The sequence below is a fragment of the Oratosquilla oratoria genome, chromosome 21 (genome assembly GCF_046742065.1).
Source record: "Oratosquilla oratoria isolate Oo_2021 chromosome 21, ASM4674206v1, whole genome shotgun sequence".
In the NCBI taxonomy this organism is placed as follows: Eukaryota; Metazoa; Arthropoda; class Malacostraca; order Stomatopoda; family Squillidae; genus Oratosquilla; species Oratosquilla oratoria.
Window position 1 is genome coordinate 16,022,123 of NC_134797.1, and position 10,915 is coordinate 16,033,037.

The 10,915-nt window shown below is 46.4% G+C and overlaps 1 protein-coding gene across 1 annotated transcript in view; it reads right to left on the reverse strand.

The window, feature by feature from the left end:
- LOC143037023 (plexin-B-like) overlaps window positions 1–10,915 on the reverse strand; it is a 264,227-nt gene that overhangs the window by 65,162 nt on the left and 188,150 nt on the right. Inside the window, exon 7 of the mRNA XM_076205126.1 lies at window positions 7,264–7,406. Coding sequence (XP_076061241.1) covers window positions 7,264–7,406 — 143 coding nt within the window. The remainder of the gene's footprint in view (window positions 1–7,263; window positions 7,407–10,915) is intronic.

The window sequence follows — 10,915 nt, forward strand, 5'->3', positions numbered from 1 at the left end:
CCCTCTCCTCTTCTTTTCCCTCTCCTCTTCTTCTCCCTCTATTCTTCTTCTCCCTCTCTTCTCCTTCTTCTCTCTCTCTTCTTCTTCCTCTCCCTCTCTTCTTCTTTCTTTCTTCTTCTTTTCCCTCTCTTCTTCTTCTTCTCCCACTCTTCTTCTTCTCCCTCTCTTCTTCTTCTTCTCCCTCTCTTCTTCTTCTTCTTCTTCTTCTTCTCCTCTCTCTCTTCTTCTTCTCCCTCTCTTCTTCTTCTTCTCCCTCTCTTCTTCTTCTTCTTCTTCTTCTTCTTCTCCCTCTCTTCTTCTTCTCCCTCTCTTCTTCTTCTCCCTCTCTTCTTCTTCCTTTCTTCTTCGTCTACTTCTCTTTTTTTCCTCTCCCTCTCTTCTTCTTCTTCCTTTCTTCTTCGTCTACTTCTCTTTTTTTCCTCTCCTTCTCTTCTTCTTCTTCTTCTTCTTCTCCCTCTCCTTCTCCAACATTCCTTGGCTCCTCAACTTTCTTCCTTCGCTTCTGCCTCCTCACTCCATCCACCAACACGTTCCTCGCCACAGACTGCATACGCTTGAGGCAGTCAGTATAGTGATACCTCTACGGAACAGAGTCACGCGGGATTCTTCTTTTATGAAGGGAGACTTAAAAAGAAAAAAAAAAAAAAAAAAAAAATCCACCTCTTCTATGACTTCACCTCTTTGGCGTGATATTGTGGATAGAAGCGGTGGATATCACCGATGAAGTACTAAATACCTAGACACTACCTCCCCCTCCACCTCTTCCACCCCCTCCATCTCCTTAATACCACCTTCCCCTACCACTACCCCAACCACCCCCTCCACCTCTTCCACCCCCTCCATCTCCTTAATACCACCTTCCCCTACCACTACCCCCCAGCCACCCCCTCCACCTCTTCCACCCCCTCCATCTCCTTAATACCACCTTCCCCTACCACTACCCCCAACCACCCCCTCCACCTCTTCCACCCCCCTCCATCTCCTTAATACCACCTTCCCCTACCACTACCCCCAACCACCCCCTCCACCTCTTCCACCCCCCTCCATCTCCTTAATACCACCTTCCCCTACCACTACCCCCAACCACCCCCTCCACCTCTTCCACCCCCTCCACCACTACGGTTGCGTCGGGTTCCAGTAATGGTGGTTTAGTCTGTCACGTCCTTGTTAGCACTGACAAATTGTGTTGATGCCTCAACCAGTCCCTCCCTTATCCTCCGTCCCCCCCTCCCCCCTCCCCCTCCCCCTCCCCGTCCCCTTCCATATCATATGCCTCACGTATTCCTAAGGATCTATGGAACCTATAGCTCCCCTTCCCTTTCAATTTCCTTCTCCTAGTCCACTTTCTTCCTTTTCTTCCTTTCTCCATTTTTCCTGTCTTCGGTCATCTTATTCTTCGTCTCCATCCTCCTCCTCCTCCTCCTCGTCCACTTTCTTCCTTATCTTCCTTCCTCCACTTCCCTTTCTTCTTCTCTACTTTCCTTTTCCTTGCATGCGCGCACGCACACACACACACACACACACACACACACACACACACACACACACACACACACACACACACCTCTCATGGCGCTGTGGTTAGAGCTCTGGCCTGCCACTAGGGAGGTCCGGGTTCGACTCTCGCCCGGGGCTGAAATAATATCAGTATCGCAGCGCTGAGGGGTGTTACTCCAACTCTCGTGGGCGGGGAGTTGGGTGTGTGTGTGTGTGTGCAAGGTCATAGCATTACCCATAGATCGGTCCTACGAGCTCTGAGCTCTCTTCCAGGAGGGAAATAGCTGTCGATCACGAGTCCAACACGTGATCCAAAGACCAAGTGAATACACACACACACGTACACAAAAACACATACACGTACATATACACACACTCACAATCACGCATACACATGCATATACACGTTAATACACACATACACACACACACACACACGTACACACAAAAAAAAGAATTAAAAATAGTTTAGATAAAATGAGATGTGAAGACGGGACACTACGAGCATAGCTCCCCTTCCCGTAAAATACAACTAGGTAAATACACGTACACACACACACACACACACACACACACACACACACACACACACACACACACACACAAACACACACACTTAAATACAAACTCACACACACACACATACACACGTAAATACACACACACACACACACACACACACACACACACACACACACACACACACACACGGACTCAGAGTCTCATACGTCAAGGTGTTTCGCAAACAAAGAAGTTCTTCCGGAGAGAACAAACAACAAACACAATAAAAGACGAGCCTCGGAGACGTGGGCTCGCACGTCCACCTTCATTAATTATAACTACACCTGTGTGTGTATGTGTGTGTGTGTGTGTGTGTGTGTGTGTGTGTGTGTGTGTGTGTGTGTGTGTGTGTGTGTGTGTGTGTGTGTGTGTGTGTGTGTGTGTGTGTGTGTGTGCGCGTGTATGTTTGTGTGTGATTCACCTTGGTCTTTGGATCACGTGTTGGACTCGTGATCGACAGCTATTTCCCTCCCGGAAGAGAGCTCAGAGCTCGTATGACCGATCTATGGGTAATACTATGACCTTACACACACACACACACCCAACTCCCCTCCCACGAGAGTTGGAGTAACGACTCGAAGCGCAGTGGTACTGAAATAATTTCAGCCCTGGGCAGGACTCGAACCCAGTACTGCCGGTACCGCAGTACTGACAGTCTGGGACTCTACCAACCGCGCCACCGTGTGTGTGTGTGTGTGTGTGTGTGTGTGTGTGTGTGTGTGTGTGTGTGTGTGTGTGTGTGTGTGTGTGTGTATGTGTGTGTGTGTGTGTGTATTGCTCCTCTGTGCCATCAAAGCCCGTTGAGGTTCTAACCAATCACATAAGACTGTGGATCCAATTTTGATCTCACAAAGTCCTACAGATAACATTCCACTTGCTCAGGCTGTCGGAACACACAGGGCAAAGTTGAGGCTTCATCTCTTTGTCTTTTGGTTCCTCTCTCTTCTACGTCCTCTCCCACCTCTACCTTCCCGATTTCCTCTCCTCTCTACTTTCTCTTCCAACTCTATCACCATTTTCTCCTCTACTATTACCATTTCCTCCTCCATATTCCTCCTCTACTTCAATCTCTTAAGCCACCACCATCGCCTCCTCTGTAACCATTGCAACATCTCCCTCTCATCCACCACTGTCGCCTTCTTAAGTGAATTGCCTTCGCCCGTGTACAAACTAACCCACGTCTACACAATGCAAACAGAAACTATATACGACCGTAGTAAGAACAACAAGGTCCCGAATGCATAAGCAAATGTGCAACCAAGAGTTTAGTCTCTCCCTCTTGGGAGATAACAAGTACGACTCCGTGAAGGTTATAGTGAACGTCTTACGACAGGAGGCGCTTGTCACAGCGGGCTTGTCGCTTTTGCTTGATCTGCGGGGAATCTGCAGCAGTCCATGGGGGTCGAACTCGAGACTTAGGTCCTGTTCATACTAGCGGTTTGAACCGCGGCGGTTCAATTGCAATGTAAGTCAGTGATGGTGTTCACCCACAACCACGCTGATTTTCCTAGACTATGTAGTACCGCCGCGGTTTCCGCGCGGTTTAAACCGCTAGTGTAAACAGGGCGTTTTGCTCATGACGAGGCGTGGTCGCTGTCGAGTTCGCCACAGTTTAGCTATTCACAAGAGCACTCTACTGCGGCCGAAGTCGTCATTGTTGTTTGTTCTCAGATAGCCGGGACAGTGGGTAGTCGATGGTGGCTGTTAGGGATCGAACTCGAACATTCGTGGTTACGGGGCGAAATAGACGACATTGTAAGCTGTTTCACTTTTTTTTTCTCTGATTATTTCCTAAGTAAAAATTCGATAAAATCGTCGCAAAAATTTAATTCATGCGTGATTAATCTTTATCAAATAATTATATTAATACATTTGTAGGAGATAGTTGTTTTTATCGTCTTTTAAAAGTGACGATAATCAACCCAACCCAACCCAACCCAACCTAACCTAACCCAACCTCACGATCCAGCGAATGACGTAACATTTTTCACCAAAATTCGACCAACTTCTGGGGACATTTTGTGGACATACAAACAGACAGACATGCTCGCGTCGGAGATGACAAAAATATGACACGACCAAGTACATCCACGCCTGAAAGCCGCTAGGCTGTATCTTCAGTGATCGGACAGTTTATCTTCAGTGATCGGACAGTTTATCTTCAGTGATCGGACAATTCCTTCATTTTTCGTTCGGATCGCAAACCTCACCGAAGACACCTCGGTATTGGCTACGTTATGTTTGTCTTCCGCCAACTCCTGATCAGGTCTGTTTGTGGTGGTGGTGGTAGTTGTAGTGGAGATAACGGGGGTAGGTGGTGGTGGTATAGTGGCTGTTGATGAAGTAGTAGTTGTAGTGGAGATTTTGTGTGTGTGTGTGTGTGTGTGTGTGTGTGTGTGTGTGTGTGTGTGTGTGTGTGTGTGTGTGTGTGTGTGTGTGTGTGTGTGTGTGTGTGTGTGTGTGTGTGTGTGTGTGTGTGTGTGTGTGTGTGTGTGTGTGTGTGTGTGTGTGTGTGTGTGTGTGTGTGTGTGTGTGTGTGTGTGTGTGTGTGTGTGTGTGTGTGAGAGAGAGAGAGAGAAGGTAGTGGAAGAGGTGGCAGTTGTAGTGGAAATGGAAGGGGGTAGGGGTGGTGGCGATAATGGTAATGGTTTTGGTGGAGGTGGTGGTGGAAGAGGAGGGGATGGAGGGGATGGGGTGGTGGTGGTAATGGTAATGGTGGAGGAGGAGGTAGTAGTTGAAGTGGAGATGGAAGTGGGTAGGGGTGATGGTGGTGGTAATGGTGGTAGATGGAGGTGGTGGCAACACACCAAGATCCTTTCAACACTATGAAACACCACAAACTGTATTTTGGCTGCCACTAAGTGATTTCATTCCAGAGGATGGAACCTCATACGGCGTTGGACATAATGTAAGACGCCAGATCCAAAAGGATAGAAACGCTGGTAAACCGGAGTCCATGGCAACATGTCGTTTGACATCCTCAGCTGAATAAAATTATCTGAAGCCAGTTACTGGAGGCACAATTGGAGAAAGAAGTTCCGCGACACCTTTTGATGTGGTACAATCTTGGTGTCGTCACGTTGAATCTATTCCTCTGACTATTAATGACGGATGCTTTGTTTCTAATTACAAGTAAACTTAAAACCCCTTTTAGGATCAATAGTTACAATGATGATGCATGCTAATATAAGACCTTTTGGTTCATAATAAAGTCGGAGCCCTCCCCTAAAGAGAGAAATAAATAATAATTAAAAATAAAATAAACGAATGAATAAATGAATAAAATAAACGCAAAGCACCAAAGAACTTCTTTTCACAACTATACTCCCACGAAGTTCCAAATGACTCTTCCATCTCCTCGAACTCGAAGACTCGAACTCGAAGACGAACTCCCCGGGTCTCCAACCCAACCACGAAGCCTAACCCGTCCGTCCGCCCGGGACAGGAAAACGGGACAGAATGCATTAGCGAGCCGGACACTTTGGCCCCAACATAGAGAAATCCTTATCTTGGGTCTCGGTCCCAGCAAACGCATTGACAGTGTCGCGGAGATAAGAGATAAGAGACCATTAAGCTCACCTACCCCTTGCCTCTCATCTGCCCTGCACTCGAGTCCCGGGTGCATATCTTCACGGACGGAGGAACTATGTGAGACAGGTTTCGTAACGTCTTTACAAAACGATGAATGTATTTGCAATCAAACCACGCAGGCAGAGAAGTATTTGACATATTCATTTTTTATTTTTTTTATTTTATATCTTAGAAAAGATTTGGATGATGACACGTGTGTGCACGCGCGCACGCGCACACACCAGCATACACACACGAGCATACTTGGAACAAATTAGACAAAGAAACAGTGTGTGCAAATACTATTCAAGATTTTAAGAAAAAACTTGATGCTGAGAGATACAAAGACGGGTCATCACGAGCATAGCTCCCTTCCCGTATAATACAACTAAGTAAACACACATACACACACACACACACACATACACATAAACATTTAATGGCACTTTAATACGATTCTTCCTCATCCTAAACCCAATCCCTACATATGACATCTACTCTTCGGTGGATATTGCAGGCCCGTGTGACTCTCGGGGAGTGGAATGCGGGAGTACTGGAGTCCGCGAATGAAAGTATGGAAAGGGAGTTGTGGGGGGGGGGGGTTATCATTATCATTATTATTGTCATTATTATCAATATTTTATTACCGTTCTCAATTCTATTACTGTTATTTGTATTACTGATGATGATTATAAGAATGATAATAACGATGATGATGATGATGATAATAATAATGATAACAGCAATAATGATAATGACAATTATAATAACATAATCGTAATAAATTTTAATAAAAATAATAATAGTACGATAATTTTGATAATGAACAATATTATCATCATCACCATTATCATTATCATCATTATCACTACCATCATCGTCGTTATAATCAATAACAATATTACTATCATACAGTTATGCGGTGGAACTAAACCATCCCTGACTGTTGAGTCCTGCTGTGGAAGAGCTGTGCCTCGCTGCACTGCCTCTGGCCCTGACAGTGTGGCAGGCAACAGGGCGACCACTCATCCCTGAGGTGATATGATGGAAGAGGTGGCCAAATGGGTTCTATCTGTTGATGTGAGTGGGTGCTTTGACTCGGTCATCCCCTTATAAGGGGGAAAGGGCCTTTTGGTATATGTAGGTATTTTCATATATATGTATGTATGTGTGTGTATATATATGTATGTATGTACTGTATGTATGTATGTATGTATGTGTATGTATGTATGTATGTATGTATGTATGTATGTATGTGTGTGTTTATATATGTATGTATGTATGTATGTGTGTGTGTATGTATGTATGCATATATGTTTGTATGTATACATCCGACTTTGTTACGAAACAGAAAGTCCCCTGTCGACATATTTTGCCATTGTCATCCATTTAAAGGGAAGGGAGGGTATGAAAGATGAGCAAGAGGAGGAAGAGAAGAGAGAAGAAAAAGGAGGAGGAGGAAGAGGAAGAGGAAGAGGAGGAGGAGGAAGAAGAGGAAGATGAGAAAGAGGAAGAGGAGAAGGTGAAGGTGGCGCAAGGGCAGAAGCAAGAAGAGGAGAAGAGAAGAGGAAAAGAGGAGAAGAATGCCATTTTCAAGACACCAGACCACTGTAGTCCACTCCTACAGGAACTCACCTTGGGGTCGTTCAGGATCGGGTGTTCGTTGACGCCGGGGAAGAAGACCTTCATGACGTAGGTACGCGGGTCGAGGGTCGGGATCCCCGAGGACTCGAGGTCCGCCGTCAGGTCCGTCATGTCTGTCTGGAGTTCGGCGAAAGCTGCGCGGGAGAAAAGAACAAATTAATTTTTTTTCTGGAACAGGTATAGTGGTTTTAGGTAATATATATTGCTAAAAGCGCGCGCACACACACACACACACACACACACACACACACACACACACACTCTCTCTCTCTCTCTCTCTCTCGGTGGCGCGGTTGGTAGAGTCCCAGACTGTCAGTACGGCGGTACCGGCAGTACCTGGTTCGAATCCTGCCCAGGGATGAAATAATTTCAGTATCGCTACGCTTTGAGTCGTTACTCCAACTCTCGTGGGCGGGGAGTTGGGTGTGTGTGTGCGTGTAAGGTCATAACATTACCGATAGATCGGTCGTATGAGCTCTGAGCTCTCTTCTGGGAGGGAAATAGCTGTTGATCACGAGTCCAACACGTGATCCAAAGACCATGGTGAATCACACACACACACACACACACACACACATGAAAATCTTACATAAGAATGACTTACTGAAAAGCGACAATGGAAAAACAAGAGGACACGAAAAGAAACTAAAAAAAGATAATTACGGAAGAGATCTGAAAAAAATAGCTTCCCACACAGAGTGATAGATACTTGGAACAAATTAGACAAAGAAACAGGGTGTGCAAACACTATTCAAGATTTTAAGAAAAAACTTGATGCTGAGAGATACAAAGACGGTCACCACGAGCATAGCTCCCTTCTCGTATAATACAACTAGGTAAATACATACACACACACACACACACACACACAGCTCGACAGTGCAGTGGTACAGTTCTCGACCGGTCATACAGCGATCCAGGGCGTGAAACAATGCAGCATCGCTGCACTGCGAGCCATCACTCCACCAATGCTAGACAAGGAGTTGGGGGTCGTGCATATATGGTTACATCAGTACCCATAGATCGGGCCATATATGAACTCTGAGCTCTCATTCTGGAGGGTAATAGCTATCGAACACGAGTCCAACACGTGATCCAAGACCGTGGTGAATCACTCACTCACACACACACACACACACACACACACACACACACACACACACACACATCTATGCGAACTCACATACGCCCCTTACCACAGTGTGTACACAAGGCATCCAATTTGTCATAAGGTCTCCCTTGTCAAACGCACTCCCCTCTCTCTTTCCCCTCTCGGCTACCCCTCCCTATACTCATCCATTTCCTTCCTCTCCCCTTCATCCTCCCTTCCTCCATCTTCCCTCCGTTATTCCTCCTCTTTATTTCCCATGTCCCAATTTTTCTCAGTTTCCTCTTTACATCCAACCCTTTTCCTATGTCCCCATTTTCCTCACCCCTTTATCTCCCTTATAACATTTCCCTTCCCCTTTCTTTTCCTCACCCATAATAAGATGTAGCGCGGTAGGCTGGCATTCGGTGACTGTTGCAGACTTTCTTAATACTTCATGACGGAAACCCAGACGACGAAAATTAATTAATTAATTAATTATATGATTAAATTCAAATCAACCTTTCCCTTCCCCTTTCTTCTCCTCATCCACAATAAGATGTAGCGCGGTAGGCTGGCATTCGGTGACTGTTGCAGACTTTCTTAATACTTCATGACGGAAACCCAGATGACGAAAATGAATTAATTAATCAATTAGTTATATAATTAAATTCAAATCAACCCCTTCTATTCGGAGAAGTGTTTCTTGTTTTATTCTGGCTAACGTCAAACGATCTTATTCGGCTGAGTGAAAACCCTTCATTAAAGGCGTCGAATCCCTTAAATCCCTAAACATTTCCATCTCCCTTTTTTTCTTGTTGCTAACTAGCTTCCCCCTTTCTCCTTACTCCCTCTCCCAACTCAAAACCTCTTCGATATGAAAATATTTAACAATTTTATTCTGGCTTACGTCAGACTATTTCATTCATTTGTGGGAGCCTCATTGCAGCAAAGGGTGGGGAGTGGGGGAGGGTGTGGGAGGGGGAATGAAGGGGGAGTGGGTAAGGGAGGAAGGGAGGGAGAAAGGGACGGATCAAAACTATCTCAAGCCAACTCCCCCCATCGGCAGAACTCCCTTATCGGCAGAACTCCCACATCGGAAGGACTCCCTCATCGGCAGAACTCCCACATCGGCAGAACTCCCACATCGGCAGAACTCCCACATCGGCAGGACTCCCACATCGGCAGAACACTACGTTACTTCTATGGCCTTCCCCATAACTTTATCACCTACCCCTCATTCTTCATATTAAACCTCCCCCCCCCTAAGCTTCCAGTGAGCACTATCCAGGCTTTCCCTATCCGCTTTATCAAAGTGAGACCCCTCATACCTAGAACTAAGTTCCCCCCACCCCTAGCCTTTATCGGAGTCTGGTATTTGCTAACATTTATCATTGTGCGACAGTCTCCCCCTCCCCCACCCCCATTAAATACTCCCCTTGGTACTATGTTCACCACCATTCACTCACCACCATCACCACCACCGTTACCATGACAACCACCACTTCCCAACACTTTACACCATCAGAGACACCATTTCCCACCATTATCACCATCACCAATGGGAGTAACAATAACTACAATAAAAACAATAACACTTTCACCCCTCTTCCTCTAATGATGTCCCTCCTCAGTCCTCTCCCTCTTCCTTCCTCCTCCTCCTCCTCCCTCTCTTTCCTTAAAGCGCTTTACTTCGGTAGGAGCCTCCACATTTATCCTATTTAATAAGGCTTCTTCTGACTAAACCTAGCTGATTTCGCCACCCCCCCAAAAAAAAAGACAATTAAAACACTTTGGACTCACTCAGAAGAAAGTCATTTATGATCAACTGAAGGTCCATCACATACATACATATATACCAAAGGCTTTTTCCCCCCTTACACGGGGGGTAGCCAAAAAGAAAAAGGCATAGAAACCACTCCCACCCATTCCATTTCCTATATATTCCACCCCCCTCCACCCTCCTCCCTTGGCACCTCCATCACGATCCGCAACTATCTCCCCACGAACCCCCAATCCTCTTTTCCCCAACCTTTAACTCCACAACGCCTCCCCCTCTCCTATCACTCCCATCTGTCAACTCCTCTTTCCCTATTCCTCCTGCACTCCACCTTTCCCTCCACTCCCGACTCCCTACATTGAATTTTCCTCCTGCACTCCCCCTTTCCCTCCACTCCCATTCCCTCTATACCACTCACCTCTCATCCCCCCCTACCCCCGTCCACTCCCAACTCTCCCTATACCATACTCCTCTCACCTTTCCCCCCCACTCCTCCTGTCCTCCCCCTTTCTTCCACTCCCGACTCCTCCTATACTCCTCTCCTCTCATCTCCCTCTACCACACTTCCTACCTAACTCCCTCTATACTACTCTCTTCTCACCTCCACTCCCCTCTTCCCAATAAGGGTCCTGGATGAAATTGTTGACAGACAAAACACGGGGACTAATTGTCTCCTTGGGAGTGCCAACCACGCCCAGTCTCCCTCGCTGCCTCCTCCTCCTCCTCCTCCTCCTCCATTCCCCATCAGGATTTGTCTCCCTAACCCTTGGAGCGTC